General features: G+C 39.4%; 1 protein-coding gene across 1 annotated transcript; it reads left to right on the plus strand.

Moving 5' to 3' along the window:
- Positions 1-3,267: 3,267 nt before the first annotated feature.
- On the plus strand, positions 3,268-18,018 carry inpp5f (inositol polyphosphate-5-phosphatase F). Its single transcript, XM_028469064.1, has 20 exons — positions 3,268-3,695; positions 7,007-7,087; positions 7,508-7,644; positions 8,852-8,980; positions 9,170-9,337; positions 9,434-9,490; positions 10,442-10,640; positions 10,769-10,948; positions 11,445-11,512; positions 11,905-12,029; positions 12,136-12,213; positions 12,320-12,440; positions 12,590-12,718; positions 13,401-13,518; positions 13,603-13,801; positions 13,894-13,965; positions 14,046-14,119; positions 14,285-14,413; positions 14,748-14,835; positions 15,809-18,018. The coding sequence occupies exons 1-20, from the start codon at positions 3,599-3,601 to the stop codon at positions 16,926-16,928; spliced, it is 3,369 nt and encodes a 1,122-aa protein (XP_028324865.1). The 5' UTR covers positions 3,268-3,598; the 3' UTR covers positions 16,929-18,018.
- Positions 18,019-18,063: the final 45 nt, after the last annotated feature.

An 18,063-nucleotide genomic window follows, 5' to 3' on the forward strand; every position in this document is an offset into this window, starting at 1 on the left:
CTAGGATATCTCAGATAGCTAAATACACAAATTCAATGTATATTCCACAATATTTGGAGAATTGCAATTTTCCCATGCTTTTTCCGATGATTGCATTCATTTTAAATTTAAAATTGTTAAAAATGCAATTATTTAACACAATTTTCACAAATTAAATAAAAATTGGTCACAAAATTAATGAAAATTGAAAGACCAAATCCTGCAGGGACTAATATACTTATTGCTGTTGGCGCCTTACATTAATCAATGTTTTTTATTTAAATTTCTATTCACGTACCCCCATGCCACATTGCGTACCCGTACCTGATTTTGGGAACCTAGGCCTTAGAGCATCACTTATTCAGTCCCTAAAAATAACAAAATAATACATTGCCTCTTAATCAAATATAAATGTACTGTAGGTCAAATTAAATGCATCATATACATATCTGAGCTGGCACTATTCCTGTCCAAATGTGATCAAAAACTAAGTCTAGAAGAAGAAAAACTTCTTTGGGGTCACCAGAAATTTGTGACATCAAAATTGGGTCATGATCCAAAAAGGTTGAGAACCACTGCCTTATTGTATCAGACTTGCTGGGGACTCTGTAGTAATCTGTCACTAGTAATCTAAACCCTAAACCTTCCTTTTCACTAATTAGTCATGATGACACTTCCTTTATTCAGCCTCCCTGCAGAATCTTCAGTAAGAATCCTGGACTTCAGCTCAGCTCAAGTCCAGTTATCCTACTAAGTATTAAAACAGCACAGTGTTAATGTTGTCAAGGTTTTCCTTTATTCAGATGTCTCTGAAGAAAACTGACAGTTGGCAGTCGAAACATGTCAGGAGATCAATGTAAATTTCCTGAAAAACGTCTGAACAAATGAAACATTATTTTCAAAAAGAAGACAAAATGAACTTGCTGGAATTATGTGTTCTGTGTGTTCCCATGCTTGCATGATTTCTCTTCAAGTACTCCCATCTTCCTCTCCCACAATCCAAAAACACATATTTTACTGTAAGTGGAGTTGCTGAAATTAGGAAGTGAATGGTTTCATGAGGAGTTGTTTTACAAATATGTGTTGGAGGTGGACCTGCGCCAGTAAACAGGGTGTACCGTGCCTCAGTGCCAGTGGAAGACCCCCGTGAACCTTGATGGACGTGGCTCTAATGAGGTGTCATGTTACTTCAGAGGCCACAAGCAGCTGAATTTGATGTTGAGCCAGTTTAGAAAAAAATAAACATTTAATTAACATAACTTTTTAGTATTCACAAAAATGTTCTCAAAAATATGATATGAATATTGACCAACTATTTGATAATAACCTTATTTTTGTGAATTAATACCATGTAATTGGAAAAAAAAAAGGTGAACAAAACCTGAAATTATAAAACGTATTATTTAACTAAAGCAAAGTAATGTAAATGAAAGAAGTTAATAGTAATAATTAGATGGTGTTATTTATTTGTATGTATATAATGAATCCAGATATTACAATAAATTAAAAATAAACACTTTTTATTTATCTGAACAATCACATTTCATTCATTCATTCATTTTTTACGTCCGCCAAGCATGAAGCGCAGAGCTGTACGGTTATGTTTTAGGCAGCGACTATCCATACAGTTGCTGTATGCATTTATTAAAGCTATATTCAGTCCTTTTGAAATAATTAAGGTTCCTGTTAAGTTTTCATTTATTCAGACAAGTTGTTTCCCCTAACATGTTTGGAACGCCAACTGTTCTTTCATAAGGAAATTATCTAGGCATCTACTGGTCGCTTTCACATGTCCTTATGAGTTCTTGGAAATACGTCAGGAGATCAAATTTCCTGAAAAAGGTTGCCTGAATAAATTAAACCTTAACATATTATTTCAGAATAGAAGACAAAATGAACATGCTGGAATTATTACGTTGAGTCCTTTTGTTTTAATTACCATAGTGAAGGACAACACTTTTTTTGTATCTATAGTAACGGTGTTAAAAAAACAATTCAGCGATATATTGCAATATTTCATCACGCGATTATTTCATCGATCCAAAAATGTCAAAATCAATTTCTTTTTATCATGTTTCTTAACAAAAAAACCATGGCCTCAGATTTGGAGGTGCTGATCCTCATCCCGCCCGCTTCACACTCGGCTGCAAACCCCCCAGTGCACGCTGAAGGCCCTGATTTGATGAAGCCAACAGAACAACATCATCTGCAAACAGCAGAGATGAGATCCTGAGGTTCCCAAATTGGACTACCTCCTGTCCCTGGCTGATCATAGAAATTCTGTCCATAAAAGTAATGAACAGAACCAGTGACAAAGGGCAGCCCTGGCGGAAACCAACATGCCCTGGAAACAGGTCTGACTTACTGCCGGCAATGCGAACCAGGCTCCTGCTGCGGTCATACAGGGAACGGACAAACTTTAGCAGAGGCCCCCGGACCCCATACTCCCGGAGCACCCTCCACAGGGTACTACGAGGTCTAACGCCTTCTCCAGATCCACAAAGCACATGTGGACTGGTTGGGCGAACTCCCATGAACCCTCGAGCACCCGATGAAGGGTATAGAGCTGGTCCAGTGTGCCGCGACCGGGACGAAAACCGCATTGTTCCTCCTGAATCCGAGGTTCGACTATCGGCCGGATCCTCCTCTCCAGCACCCTGGAGTACACCTTACCAGGGAGGCTGAGGAGTGTGATCCCTCTGTAGTTGGAGCACACCCTTTAATCCCCCTTCTTAAAGAGAGGGACCACCACCCCGGTCTGCCAATCCGGAGGCACTGTCCCCGACTGCCACATGATGTTGCAGAGATGTGTCAACCAAGACAGTCCCACAACATCCAGAGACTTACGGACTATAAGACGCACTTAAAATCCTTTAATTTTCTCAAAAATCGACAGTGCGCCTTAAAATCTCAGAGTTGACAGATAGTCATGGTAACACAGCTCAATGTTGACAGGTAGTCATCATGGTAATCCTGAGTTTACCATTACCTTGTCCGGAGCTTATTAGCTGAGCTTGAGCTGCTTGCCGGAGGTCTGCACTCTCCAAGTGCATTTCTAGTTCTATTTATTTATTTAATATAGGGATCCATATCATCCATGTTTGATATAATAAACTATAATCAAAATCGACCCTCCAAACAGCAGACCTTATGATGGTGGATGGTGTTGGTCCCAGTAACCAGCGGGCTTTCCGCTCAGGGCCCGTCCGCCCGTGGGTGGCCAGTGGCGGGGGAGTCTGGCTCGTACCTGCCCCGGTGGTGACGGCAGGTCACGTGTTGTTGTTTGGAACAGGAAGCTGTGGTGACGTCAGAGCCCTGAGCTGCTCCAGGCTCACCCTCTGGTGTATCTGTGTACACTGGGACCGTGGAAATGCAAGCTTGTTCTGTAGAGAGAGAGTCGAAGCTTGAATAATGGTCAGAAGTGTAATGAAGGACACACATCCAGCTGCTGCCTCTGATAGCACGCTAGGTAGGTAGCTAGCTAACCGTCAACTCGGAGGGAGCCGGGCGGGCTAACCTCAGGACTGGCTAGCTGCTGGTGTTCTACGAGTCCTGGAAAACCTGCAACCAGCTGCTCGGATACCTGTGACCCAGTTTCACCGAGACCTAAAGGGACATAATGGAGCTGTTTCAGGCCAAAGACGACTACATTCTCCAGAACGGAGACCAAGCGCTGTGGTGCAGCCGGAGGGACGGGACGATTAAAGTCAGACCGGGTAGGACCTGGTCCTGGATGACAGCCTCATCTCAACCAGCACCAGTGTGACATCTTTCTGTAGAACTAAACCTGGTTGTGTACTATTAGGTTTTCGGAAGCACTTGTTTGTGTAGCTATCACTGGTTCATCTCCTTAAAGAAACACTTCTCATTCATTATAAGATCACTTACTGAACTCACTAGAATCTAACACAGTGGTTCACTACCTTTCTATCTCCTGTATCTTCTTTGCAGTCTTTTCAAATCAGGTGAAGCAATAAAGTACATGTTGTTTCATTTGTGTATCAGCTCTCCTCAACCGCTTCCTGTGTCTAGAAGAACATCAGTTTCCTAAGGTTTAATCCACAAACTGAGACTCTCAGGGCATTTAAAAAACAAACACCAATGCAATTTTCATGTAATTAAATACTTTTTCTTTGTAAAATATAGCTTAAAAAATGTATCCTAATGTAAGAAGTATGATTAAATTCCCTCTACATCTTAAATTACTCCTGTCTGAATAAATTACAAGAACGGACAGTATTTTATTGATCAATATCATTGTTAGTTTGTGGTAAATTAGTTTTAAAAAAAAAAAAATAACAGAAAAAGTTGATTGATAAATGTTTCCGAGTACCCGCTGCAATGTCCCGCCATTGTACTCGCACCCCTGGTTGGGAACCACTGATCTAAACACACTCACCAGCAGATTCTAAAATTCTTACAGGATTTGCACTGGAGGTGACAGTGAAGCTTTTTGACAGTTATCTTTTGGATAATCTGACCAAAACTACACATCCGCACTCCACCATGTGTCGGCCAAATGTAATGGTATTCCAAGTTTGTTTGTAGTGTGTTAACGTGTCAGCCTGCAGCTCCAAGAGGACTGCTGCTTCTCACAGCTCTGACCAACATTTGGTTAATTATGTTGAAACACTCAGGATTTCAGTCATTTATTATAGACTGAAATGAAGATCACCCACCAGGCTGTGTCTGTAGTTGTTAGTGTGAGTTGTGCTCGCGTATCTGTGCACTGTGTGCAGCAGTCCTGAACAGGTTTTTAGTTGCACTGCTGTTTCATTATTTAATTGGAAAAAAGGTTTCCACTTCTCCCAGTGTTTCCACTCCACTCTCTAGTGTGTATATGTCGAGTGTTGCACATTCTGAGTGAAGTTATCCCCACTTTGAGAGCTTCCCCATTGGGCCCTCGCATTCGGTTCCTCGTGCACACTTTTTCTACCCATAGAACAGGAAGAGTCATTGTGTGAGGCTGCTTACACTTGTTGGTCCCCACCCTCAGCCTCTCCCTTAACATTATTTTTTTTTTTTCATTTTTCTCCAGCATAATTCACAATCCGTCACCAATGCCAGACATTCCAAAGGTCTGACTGTGTGCATAACCATGACCTGTTTGGTTAGCTCAGTTTTCATTTTTATTCAAGTTGATTATTCTTTGTTCTACAGATCTCTATTTATGCCACCATGTTATAAGGTTTTTACATTTTTTCCAGTTTTTTTTTTAGCGACAATAATAAATGTAAACTAGGCAAGACCTGTATTCGGAAGGCAAATACGTATTTGGCAATGGAACATTGGCAAATAGAATTGTTTATGTGAAAGACATCTTATTGTTGTTGCTTTTTTTTTTTACAAATTAAATTGAAAGTAATAATGCATAAAAAACAGAAGACTGTCATTGACTTTAAATATGACCTTTAGTGAAGGTCAAGGTCACAAAGTGGAAGGAAATGTTGTTCAATCGTACCAGTCTGAGCACTGTATCTCAATTTGTTGCCACGTTATAGGGAAAACAAGTATTATTTTTGTTTTTTGGGACGTCATGAACTTTGACCCCTACCAATGTTTTTACTGGTAGGTTGTACTGCTTCGGTCTAATTAAATAAGATACTTCACTTGAGATGAGCTTTTCATAAATGTAATCAAATAATGCACGAAAAACAGAAGACTTACTGTGACCTTAAATATGACCTTGAGCGAAGGTCACAGTAACATATTGAAAGGAAATGTTGTTCAATGGTACCAGTCTGAGCACTGTATCTCAATTTGTGGCCAAGGGAAAAAAGCATATTTTTTATTTAGACATATCTACACACAAAACCAGTAAACCACATGATATCATAGAAAAAATAATTTGGGTACTTCACAAAATGCAATATTGTGCTTTTGAAATGCTTAACATATACTGTATATGAAGAATTGTGGCTATAGAAACCTTCGTTGAAATTTGGGGACCGTAAATAAAAAAATCTGGACATGCGTGGAGTTTTTTGACAATGTTTAGCCTCTTGACACAGCCATTGTTTGGCTGGGATGCTACTACCTGTCATGGATGAAACATATAGTAATAAATAATAATAATATATTAATAGAGAAATACTTCAACAGATCACTTCAGCCTCAGTTTACTGTTAGATCATTACCGAACACCATAACTGGCTAAATTATTTCAGAAAGAAATGCAGTAGTTTATTAATAGTTATTGGTAGATATTTATAGTAAGGGTATCCGACTCTATCCAATAGTGATATCAGTTTGATATTAGCAAAAAACAAACAAAAAAAACACGAGCATTGGATTATATATTTTGTTATTATTGGATTTATTGAGGTTGTTTATTCTATTCAATTGTTAAATGTTTAAAGCTAAAATATCTATAAACCATTGATTAATAATAAATGGGTCACTTTTTACTCATACCTACTATTGCAGACTATTGTTCTCTGTTTGAGTAATATTACTCGATCAAGCCTTTTCTAACATTTCACACAACAAATAAGTAACAAAAGTATGAATAATTTGTGCTGATACTATATCGGAATCTGCCGAATTATGGATATCAAAAGTTGCATCTGGACACCCCTAATTTATACCGTCTGTTATCAAAATAAAGGTTTTTCTCCTTCTATGTTTATCATATATCAGTAGCAGCACCTCTAGGAATGACGTGGATAATGGATGAAGATTAAGCAACTCTCGATGTCTGTACTAATTTTGAACACTGTGACCTGGGTGTTGCATAGCAACCTTTACAGACATTATTGTGGAAGACAGTTTTCTATAAAGCTTTTTAGTTTGAAGAGTTTTCTGAAAATGGGAGACTTTCAAGCAAAATGTCAACTTGCCTGTTTTTGGAAACTCGTAGCGTGACTTTTTTGCTCTTCCTGACAGAACAGGTTCAATTTCACCCACAGCTTAGTAAATATTGTCATTTTGTGCAATTATGTTTTGCTGTTGGCTGTTTGTTTGGCTGAGAGCAAACCTTCACTAACTGCTCTGCTGTCACGACTCATTCTTCATGTTTTCATTTCAGCCACAGACCTGTTGTTTGCTTGGAACCCGGTGTGTCTGGGCTTGGTGGAAGGTGTCATTGGAAAAATCCAGCTCCACACAGGTGAGTGGAGTGTCAAGACTGTGTTTTATCACTTCTTCATCTGCAGGTCTCAGTGTTGTTAAACACTAAACGCACACACTGCACAATTTTGACAGTATTACACACATCTCACATCATCCAGCATTCTTGTGCACAAGAAAACGTGTGAAAAAACAAAGGTGTAAATGTACTTTGAAATGATCAGACTGTCGATGAGTCAATCTATGATAGATGTGACTCAGCTGGTGTTGCTGTCAGGGCCTCAGGAAAGGATCTTATATTGGCTATTCACCAAATTGTATTCAAGTGTACTACTGGATTATTCAAATTGACCAGTTGCTATGTGTGGGTTTAAGAGTTTCACAGATAGTGAATCCACAGCTGCTCTGAGAATGCGAGGAATGTAGTAGACCTGATGCAGACCTTTTTTTCTCACTGCAGATCTTCCACTCGGCCTCGTATTAATCCGTCAAAAAGCACTGGTGGGTACTTTACCTGGAAACCACAACGTGTACAAGATCACCAAGATAGCTGTCATTCCCCTCTCTGATGAAGACCCCCAAGAGTTCGAATTGGAGGTGTGTCCGCAATAATTTTCCATGTGCATGAGAATGGCCTGTCGAATTCAGTTTGTGATAACTTTTATTATTAATTAATAGACAGTGGTGGAAAGAGTTTGTTAAAAAGATTAGCTTAGACGTGTTGATGTGAGATGACTTTAGCGTATGACAAAGACAGCTGAATATCATTAAGATTTGAGTCTTTCAGGGAAGCTTTATGGATGATGACACAGCATATTATCACGTGAGTAAAACAAGAGGTAGATATAGTGATTGATCTTTAGTAGGTAGGCCTTTAGATCCCAAACCCTGTCTACATTCTTCCTCTACTGCAGAATAACTGTTCCTCTATAGCCTCCTGAAATCCCATAATGAAAATGTAATTGTTTGCATTGTTTAGAAAATAATGATCCATTTAGTTATCTGACGTGTTATTTTGATTGTTTATTATTATGTTATTGTGTTGTTTTTGTTGTACTTGTGATTTTTCTGCCAGTATTTATTTCTTTTTTTAGATCATAAGAAAACATTAACCTTCAACAAAATCTAATTCTTATCCCATATTTTAGACATCCCTTATTTTAGCCAAACGGCTTCATTATAGATATAGGTTTGAGCTCCGTGCGACCGTCTGTCCGAGTAAAAGGGGACAGCTTTTCTCAGAAACTGTTTAAGATAGGATAACCAAATTTGGTGTGTGGTTTCAGGGTATCAATACCATGATGGAGTTTGAAAATGAGAAGTGCGCAATTATTATTTTTTTGGAGTTATTGTCCTTGTTTTGTTTTTCTTTACTGTTCGAGGTATCTTCAAAGGGGACAGCTTTTCTTAGAAACCGTTTAAGATAGTTAGTAATTTTATATTCTGACGTGATAATATTTTCTTATTTAGATTTAGGACATTTAGGAAAACAATCTGGCGGAGGATGTTGATGACTGATGACTTTTTGTTTTAATTTATTTAATTTGTTTTTCAAATTTCTTTTAACTTTGGCAATTTATTTCACAAATTCAGAGTTGAATCTTATAACAAGTTAATTCCCACCCCTAGTTTTTATTTTTTATCTTTGAATTCTTTACACACACACACACACACACACACACACACACACACACACACACACACACACACACACACACACACACACACACACACACACGCAAACTGTCACGCACACAAAATGTCATGCACGTGTGCATTTAAACGATTCAATATTGTTTTTCAGCTCTGCAAGAAGCATCACTTTGGAATTGACAAGGCAGAAAAGCTGACTCAGTCTCCAGATGACTCCAAGTTTTTGATGAAAACTTTAAGTCACATCAAGTCTAATGTTGCTGTGCCCATCAAGAAAAAGGTAGAGTTCTGGTGTCGGCAAAAACGACAATAAATTATTTTTCAATAATTTATTTACACCTCTTTTCTGCACTTTTTGCACTTCTGAAGATTGAAGTAGTCTTGGGGTGGCGTGGAGTTCTCCTTTGATCTTTTAACTCACTGCTGTCTCTTATTCACCTGCCCAATCCAATATTTCCCTGCTTTGCAGGTCAAGGAAAACAAAGAGAAGGAGCGTCTGGAGAGGCGGCTGCTGGATGAACTCTACAAGATATTCATGGACTCGGACTCCTTCTACTACAGCATGACGTATGACCTGACAAACACTGTGCAGCGTCAGGGAGAGTCCGAGAAGTCTGACCTGCCTCTGTGGAAACAGGTTTGTTGAAAATACCATCATGATAAAGCTGCAGCTGATTTTCTATTTCCAGTGTAAAATCTGCTGAGATCTCACTGATTTATTCTTCCCTGAAAGGTGGACGACCGCTTCTTCTGGAACAAGCACATGATCCAAGATCTTATTGACCTTCAGGTAGAACACACATACTGTAGTTTCTATAGGTTTTACCAGTTGTGTAAAGAGAACTGATATATCCTACTTAAGTAGAAGTGCTGTTACTTGTTTGAAATTGCACAAGTAAGTCATACATGAAATACTCAAGTAGAAAGTAGCTAAATGAAATAGTACTCAAAGTAAAAGTTACTCTCACCCCCCACATTTATTTTTTTTAATAAACCTTACTAGCGTTTACTTGCATACAGTAAACTTCCATTCATCTATTTTCTGATGCATTTGCTCCTTTTATCAGGGTCGCAGGGTCTACAGTAAACATCTCGTATTTAAACTTAAAAAGGAAGAGACAACATTTTGCACAATAGGGATTACATTTATTTCTCCACAAAGTCATCTGTACAAAATAAAAGGTTATTTAAAAAAAAATAAAACATCACAAATAAATTCATTTTAAAATAAAAAATAATTATAGGCTTTAAGTATAGCTACATTTATGAACTCTGAAACCGTGCCATGCCAAATGTGCCATGTGGGTAACAATATAATGTGTTGAAACCCCAACCTGAACCCAAAAAATAATAATTTACTCAGTAACGTTTGGGGGTAGAAATGTAGGAAATCATTTAACTTATTTTAAAACATACTTAAGTAAGAGTAAAATTATTGATTTAGAAATACATTAAAAAAATTACAAGTACCCTAAAAAGCAACTCAATTACAGTAACATGAGTACTTGTAATCTATTACTTTCACCTCTGGATTTTATTTCACGAATCACAAATGTGACAAATCATTATCACAGTTAATCATTGGTGACGATGTTTTTTGTACTGTAGTTTAAATATTGGGACTTTATCAGAATGTGTTTTTTTTCTTCAATACTGATGAATCCATATACTTAGTATTTAAGCAAAAAAGGCATTTTTTTCCTCATTGATCTGATATATTGGTACCTTCTAAATGCTTCAGGTACCAGAGGTTGACCTATGGGTGATGCCAATCATCCAAGGCTTTGTACAAGTGGAAGAGCTGGTGGTGAACTACAACGAAACATCTGATGAGGAGCGGAGCAGCCCAGAGACTCCTCCAAAGGAGGTCACCTGTGTCGATGATATCCAGCCTCGCTTCACTGTAGTGCTGATCTCCAGACGTAGCCGCCACCGCGCAGGTAGGAACACAGTTTCTCACTGCTACATTAGATGAAATAGTTCAAACATGTTGTTGAGCTTTAGCTGACACATGGCACAAAACAGTCCAAAGAGTCACTGTTAATGATTAAGGCTTTTTTCCACAAAGGGATGCGGTACAAACGAAGAGGAGTGGATACGGACGGCCACGTCGCTAACTATGTTGAGACAGAGCAGCTGATCCACGTGCACAGCCACACGCTTTCCTTCGTGCAGACTCGTGGCTCTGTGCCAGTATTCTGGAGCCAGGCGGGGTACCGCTACAATCCCCGACCCCGCTTAGAGAAAGGTCAGTAGAATAACATCATCACATGAGTGTCTCACAGATTGATAGTTTAGCTGGAACAGGCCATGCTGATAGCATTTTAGTTTGTAACCTTTTAAATATCAACGTCCTCTAGTATGCTCTGAATGTGAGTGAGAAAGTGGTGTTTCATACAAAGATCAACTTTGAAATTAAGTCATCTTTACTGCTTTACCATTTTAAACTAGAGGCACCCAGGCCTGGTTACACTTACTCATGCACTCCAGCACATGCTCACACAAACATTTCCAAATGAATTAGCTGCTGCTGATATAGATTAGTTTGACAACTTGCTCTACCGTCTTTCACCTGCTGTGTCATTGTGTTTTTGTATTCTGATGATATTTTGAACCTTTTTAATCCACAGTTGTGAATCATTTATGACTTTGCTTTGTATTGCTACATTTTTAATGTTGCAATGATATAAAAGCATCTTTGATTCTATCGGATATTATGTCTGAATGTGTTTCTGTCCTTCCAGGAGAGAACGAGACCATGGCTTACTTCAGTGCTCACTTTGAACAGCAGCTACAGCTCTACAAAAAGCAGGTGCGTTTGTTTTGTCCGATGCCAACTTATCGTTATCTTTGATTTATTCAGTAGGAGTGTCTGTGTTGTTTTTGGATTGCTATTTTAAGTGTGTTGTCATTGTGGTTATAGCTGTGTGTGTTTTGAGTGTTGAGCATGAGACGTTTCAAAGAGTAAAATAAGGTTTCACTAAAGAACCAAGACAAAGTTTGGATTGTTTTGGGATGTACTTTCAGAACCACTGTAGACAGTATTGTTGCTGCTTGTAGATGAGGTGAAAGTGATGTGTGTGTATTTAGGCTTTTGCAAACTCAGCTTTTTAATAGCCAGCCTTTTGATGTTATAATAACTTGCATTATTTGACTGTATTTGACTTGGAAGCAGAAATGACTTTAGTCTTAATCTTTTTTTAGGTCATTATTAACTTAATAGATCAAGGAGGACGAGAGAAGCTAATAGGTGACGCGTATCTAAAGCAAGTCTTGCTGTATAACAACCCAAACCTCACATACGTTTCATTCGACTTCCACGAGCACTGGTAGGGATCACATTTCACTCACTGGCTTAAAACATGTCTGAAAACTTGCACCCACATGCATTTATTTCTTCTTCCTGTGTGTGTGTGCGTGTGCGTGTTTCTGTAGTCGAGGTATGAAGTTTGAAAATGTGCAAATACTGACAGATGCCATTTCTGACATCATCACTGATATGAAGTGGGCCTGGTAAGCATCGCAACGGAACTGTGGAAGAGATGATGAGCTCTTGAGATATGATTGGTCAGAAACATGACATAATTACTCTCCGTACAATGATGTGTACTTCTGACAGGGTTGACCAAGCAGGAGTCATCTGTAAGCAGGAGGGAATCTTCAGAATAAACTGCATGGACTGTCTGGACAGAACTAACGTGGTTCAAGCTGCTATTGCCAGGGCAGTGATGGAACAGCAGGTAAATACAGGAAATGCCATGGAACGTGATGCACAAATCTTTACCACAGAATTATGTCATAAAAAGTCAAAATGTATCCTCCTAATACATGATAATCATAACAAATTTTGTCCAAAAGTGTCTTAACATCTTTGTGTTTTTCCCCTCAGCTAAAGAAACTTGGTGTGATGCCTCCAGAGCAGCCTCTTCCTCTCAAGTGCTACAGGATTTATCAGGTCATGTGGGCCAACAATGGCGACATAATCAGCAGACAGTACGCAGGCACGGCAGCGCTAAAGGTTAGCACATGATCACAGGTTCACAACTAAAGCATTGTGCTGAAACAAACAGCAGGGGAGCCATCATTCTTGTGTATGGTGGTGTTGTTTTCATCAGACACCGACATTTTCGTTCCCAAACAGCTACAAAGTGCCTTTATCAGTCAGGTGGACGTTCCTTTAGAGCACGCATGTCAAACTCATTTTAGTTCAAGGGCCAAATATGGACCAGTTTGATCTCAATTAAGCCGCAGATTTTAAAATTTTAACACCATTGTGTCCTAGTTTTTAATATCGGTCCGAATCGGATCTTCACTTCAAAAATTCTTGATTGTCTAACTAATTTTTTGCATAATTTAGAGGAATTATGTGGAGTTGTTTGTGGAAAAATGTGCAATTAAAATGACTGCATTACTGTGAAGTAAACAAAGGAAAACTACAAGCTACTAACAATTTTGTTGTTTCATTAAAATTGGGGAATTACAGATATCTACTACTGGATTATTTGGTAATTTATACAATAATTCATGTTTTCTATCATTTTTACTGTCTCATGCGGGCCTAATTGGATGCTCTAAAGGGCCAGATTTGGGCCCCTGGCCTTGAGGTTGACACATGTGCTTTTGAATCTCTTTAAGACTTTGTATAAGCCACTTTCTATTAACGTATTAAAGAGTTTATAGTGAGTTTTCTTCTGTTTTAGGGGGATTTTACCAGGACGGGTGAAAGAAAACTGGCTGGTGTTATGAAGGATGGAGTGAACTCTGCTAATCGCTACTACCTGAATCGTTTCAGGGACGCCTACAGACAAGCAGTCATTGGTAAGGGCAATATTTCGTAACTCATCTCATTTAAAATAAAACCTCATTAGTGAACACTTCCAAATGTTCCATTTTCCTTTTTAGATCTAATGATGGGCCTGCCAGTGACGGAGGATCTTTACTCCATCTTCAGTAAGGAGAAGGAACATGAAGAAAAGGAGAAGGAAAGCCAAAGAGGAGTCCAGGAGCAGGTCAGCCTCCTGCTGCAGACCTACATGCAGCTTTTACTGCCTGATGATGAGAAGTTTCATGGAGGCTGGGCCCTCATCAGTTGTGATCTCAGGTCAGTTTCAACATTCACTTCATGTTTACATATTCCCAGACCAAGTGAAAGAACAATGCTGTTATTTAAGAGTGTTCCTGAATCTCACACAGCCTTATAGATGCAAACAATAAGGACGTGGACGTGCTGCTGCTCTTGTCTGACAAAGCCTATTACATTGCATAGTAAGTTAGACTTGGTAATCATGTTGTTTTAGACACTGTTGAAATTGTATGACTAACATTTGACTTTTGCTCTGCTGTAGCTATGATGACGAGGCAGATAAAGTCAACCAATACCAACGGCTAAACTTGCAGGGTTTAGAAAAGATTGAGATCGGTAAGAAGTGACACTTTAAGGAGAAGTGATGCTTCGTGTACATGCTGAGTCACCCAAACGTTTCCTGAAAGCAGTAACTTTTCAGAAATGTCGACTGTGGTTATGAATCATGCAGAAAGAAAAGAAATGGTATGAATGTGTAAGTGTGAGCTTTGTCCTTTGCAGGTCCAGAGCCAACCTTGTTTGGGAAGCCGAAATTCTGCTGCATGCGATTGCACTACAGAAACGTAGAGACGAGTGGATACTTTCATACGCTGAGAGCGGTGACGCGAAACCCAGAGGATGATGGGAAAGGTAGCAGCTGAAAAGAAAAGGACAAACTGATGATTAATTCCTGTCCGGCCTTTAAATAGGATGACCGCAACACATTTTCTAAGCATTTGTTTGTTACACCAACACATTGATGTCACAAGAAACTGGTGGAGTGATTTTAAATTTGGTCAACAGAGCTTAATGTATTGTATTTGTACCATCCTTTTGTCAAGGAACCAAAACTATATAATCTTGATAAGATCAAGAAAAGAAGCACATATCAATTTTTTTCCTTTTAAATCCATGTTTTTGTGAGCACTGAAACACTGATAATTGTGCACTCCCTAGTCTGACTGAACAATGTAACACCTTTCAGATACTCTTCAGTGCATAGCTGAGATGCTTCGGATAACCAAACAGGCCACGGGACTGGACCTGCTCGTGGTGGAAAAGAAACTGGAGAGGTGAGAGCAAGCTTGTTGTAAACAGTAAATGCAGAGTAAGCCTTTTTTTGTTTTCATTTTATAAATTTCATCCGTTGTGCTAAGGCAGGTAAACGTGATATATAACATATAATTCAGTTGAACAATAACATTTAACATATACAGTTAAGCAGCATGGCACAATGAGAGAAATAGGACTTATACCACATATACTATTTATGAGTTAAAAGAGCACAAGAAAAAAATTACAGTATTATCTATTAGTGAGTGACTTGGTTTGTTTTCAACCAATTTTTGAGAACTGCTTTGAAGGTTGGGTAATTGCCACAATTTCTGATGTTTTCTGGAAGTGTATTCCAGAATTTTGTCAGTGCCTCTCATAGATACTACCATTTGGCTACCTTTAGTTTGGTGCCTTTGTACTAGTACACAAGCTCTCTAGTTACTTAGAATATTACAATAATTGTACTGTAGAGGCTTCTTGTCTAGAGTTTTCAAAGTTTTCTTAAACAGAGACTTAAGAGGCTTCAAAGTGCTCTCAGTTTTTCTGGGGCCATGTTATGTGACAATGGGCTATATGACTAAATATCATTGAGTACATAAGGTCTTATATGTTTGAAACTTGATAATATTTGACATTTTCTTTACATGGTTTTTGAAAGCTAAATTTAAATCAAAGATTACTCCTAGATACTTAAATTGTTGAACCACATCTAATCACTTCCCATTGATTAAGACAGATAGCTGTTCACCTCTTGCTGGCTGGTGTAAAAAAAAACAAACTGTTTAGGATTAAGATGTAGGCAAGACATTTGAAACCAGTGAGATACTGGCACCACAGCTCCAGAAAGGACTGCAGCAGCTTCCTCTATAGTCTTTGCATGAGCATACAGAACTGTATCATCTGCATACAATTGTATTTTCTCTTAACTATTTAGCCTAATATTGAATTAATTTAAGAATCAAAATGCCATTGTGTGCATCTATGTTCCAGGCGGCAGAGTAAACCTCATGATGACATTATGGGGATCCAGAACAAACCTGCTGACCAGGTCCAGGGCAGCTCTGGTCTGGCTCAGGGAAAAAGTTTCATCCTGAACAAATTCTCCTCGCTCAACCAGAAAGTGAAACAGACCAAGACTAATGTAAACATGGGCCACTTCAAGCCTCTAGGTAAACTGGGCAACTTCTCCAGACCTGATGTCAAGGTTGATTTCCTGAAACCAACTATGCATGTTAATTTGTGGAAGTCAGATAGCAGCTTAGCGACATCTGATAACGCAGCAGGCGCTGGAGGCCTAAAGGACAGTGATATTTCCTCTGATTCAGACTCCTATAATTCAGATTCGGAGCACCCATGTGCAGGCTCCATAGAAAACGTGGACTATGTGTTGCCTAGCTGTGGCATTGTAGCGTCAAACCCTCGACTGGGCAGTCGCTCCCAGTCCATCGGCAGCGTGGAGCTAAACATCCCCTCAGTTATTAAAATCACTGGCTGTGATGGAAAGCAAAGCAGCAGCTCTCCTGTCGGGGATGATGCGTCTCCTGATGCAGCCTCAGAGGCTGAAGAGGCCATCCTCATTGACTTTGATACTCCCATTGATGCTTACTGTCACCAGTTTGTCCACGATGCACAGACCAAACCAGTGGAGGTGTTCGGAGAGCTGCCACAACCTGCTGCTCCATTGCTCGACCCCTCAGTGCCTGCGCAGAATAAGACGCCAGCAGAGTGCGAGCAGCAGGAGTCCCAGCTCTCTCGACCGTCACAGCTAAACGTCCAAACTTCTACCTCCAGCTCCAACCTTCTCTCCATCCAGAAGCCCAGCTCCACGGTCTCAGGAGGCTCACAGAGGAGCCTGAGTTCACTGATGGAGGGCAGCCTCGGCCTCTCGCCGGCCGACAGCAACGGCAGTCGAGTGGTCTCTCCTTTTGCCAAGATCAAGAGTTCCATGGTGCAGGTGGCCAGCATGACGCAGGCGGGCCTCACGCAGAGCATTAACTTTGCAGTCGCAAAGGTGCAGAAAAGCCCAGAGCCAGATACGGTCAACGAGGCCCAGGAGAGTGAGCTGAAGGCAATGTTTACACAGTGCCAGACCAGGATCATTCAGATCTAGTGCTTTCATTGGAACGGGGTTTTGTCCTTGCACGACGTGTAGGAAATGTCTATACGATAGCCGTAGAAACAGCAACACTACTGGGCCAACAGGTGTGCTCTTAGATTATTAGTCTATTAAAACAAGTCTTGTATAGAAATGTCATTTTAATTACCTCAAATTCAATGACAAAAACAGATATTAGTGGTACACTACTTTGAATATTTGTTATCAAGTTAAAAATAAATGTTTTTTAGTTAGTGAGCATTTGGTAAATTTAAGAGAATCCCAAAAGTCAGTGGTAGGTCATGCAAGTCACTCCAAAACAGTTCTGTGAGAAACTCACCTATAGACCAGATAGTTTACATTTAATCTTTTGCAGACTAATCTTTTTTTTTTAAGTAAACCTGTCCCTGTTAATATGCGGTTCATCCCATTGACAGATTTATGCTGTTGGTGTTTGCTGTATGTCGGAAAACACTGAACTTTCCCGTGTACTGTTGCCCTGTGTGCATAAGGTTACCTAATGGCGTTTGTAATGTAAAACTTTCAATTTGTGACAGTTGTAGACAAAAACTTTTGACCAAATACCCTTTATCCACACCAAAGTACACTTCTGTTGAGTAGAACCTTTTTTTTTTTACTTAAGTATAACTGTCAATCAGAAACTATCCAGACAACGTGTACATAGAAAAGCTATGAAGTCAATGTTGTCAAGTGTAGCTCAGCAGATGTAATCTAGACTTACTAATATTAGTGATGGTATCATAGCTGTTGATATGTACAGTGAGTCTTTGATCATCTCCCCGAGTGAAGCCTTACCTCCAGATTTTTGTATTGACTGTCACGTGTACGTTGGAGATTTTGAAACTCGAGGTTAATTTATAAAGCTGACGACAAATAACCAGTAAACGGCTGGTTTAAGTTTTTTTTTTATTATTATAGCTAATTGTTATAAAGTAACTTTTCTGCTGAAGATCATTTCAGTGTGGGGCGCACGGTGGCTTAGTGGTTAGCATGTTGGCCTCACAGCAAGAAGGTTCTGGGTTTCCTCCGGCTTCCTCCCACAATCCAAAAACATGACTGTAAGGTTGATTGGAGTCTCTAAATTGCCCATAGGAGTGAATGGTTGTCTGTCTGTGTTGCCCTGCGATGG

This window comes from Gouania willdenowi, chromosome 15 (genome assembly GCF_900634775.1).
Source record: "Gouania willdenowi chromosome 15, fGouWil2.1, whole genome shotgun sequence".
NCBI classification, from domain to species: Eukaryota; Metazoa; Chordata; class Actinopteri; order Blenniiformes; family Gobiesocidae; genus Gouania; species Gouania willdenowi.

What these genes read in the sequence shown, in the direction of transcription:
- inpp5f (XM_028469064.1), top strand. Translation starts at nt 3,599, where the DNA reads ATGGAGCTGTTTCAGGCCAAAGACGACTACATTCTCCAGAACGGAGAC. An exon ending in TTCGACTTCCACGAGCACTG is followed by an intron (nt 12,030 to 12,135) that starts GTAGGGATCACA and finishes GTGTTTCTGTAG; the next exon opens with TCGAGGTATGAAGTTTGAAA. An exon ending in GTGGAAAAGAAACTGGAGAG is followed by an intron (nt 14,836 to 15,808) that starts GTGAGAGCAAGC and finishes TCTATGTTCCAG; the next exon opens with GCGGCAGAGTAAACCTCATG.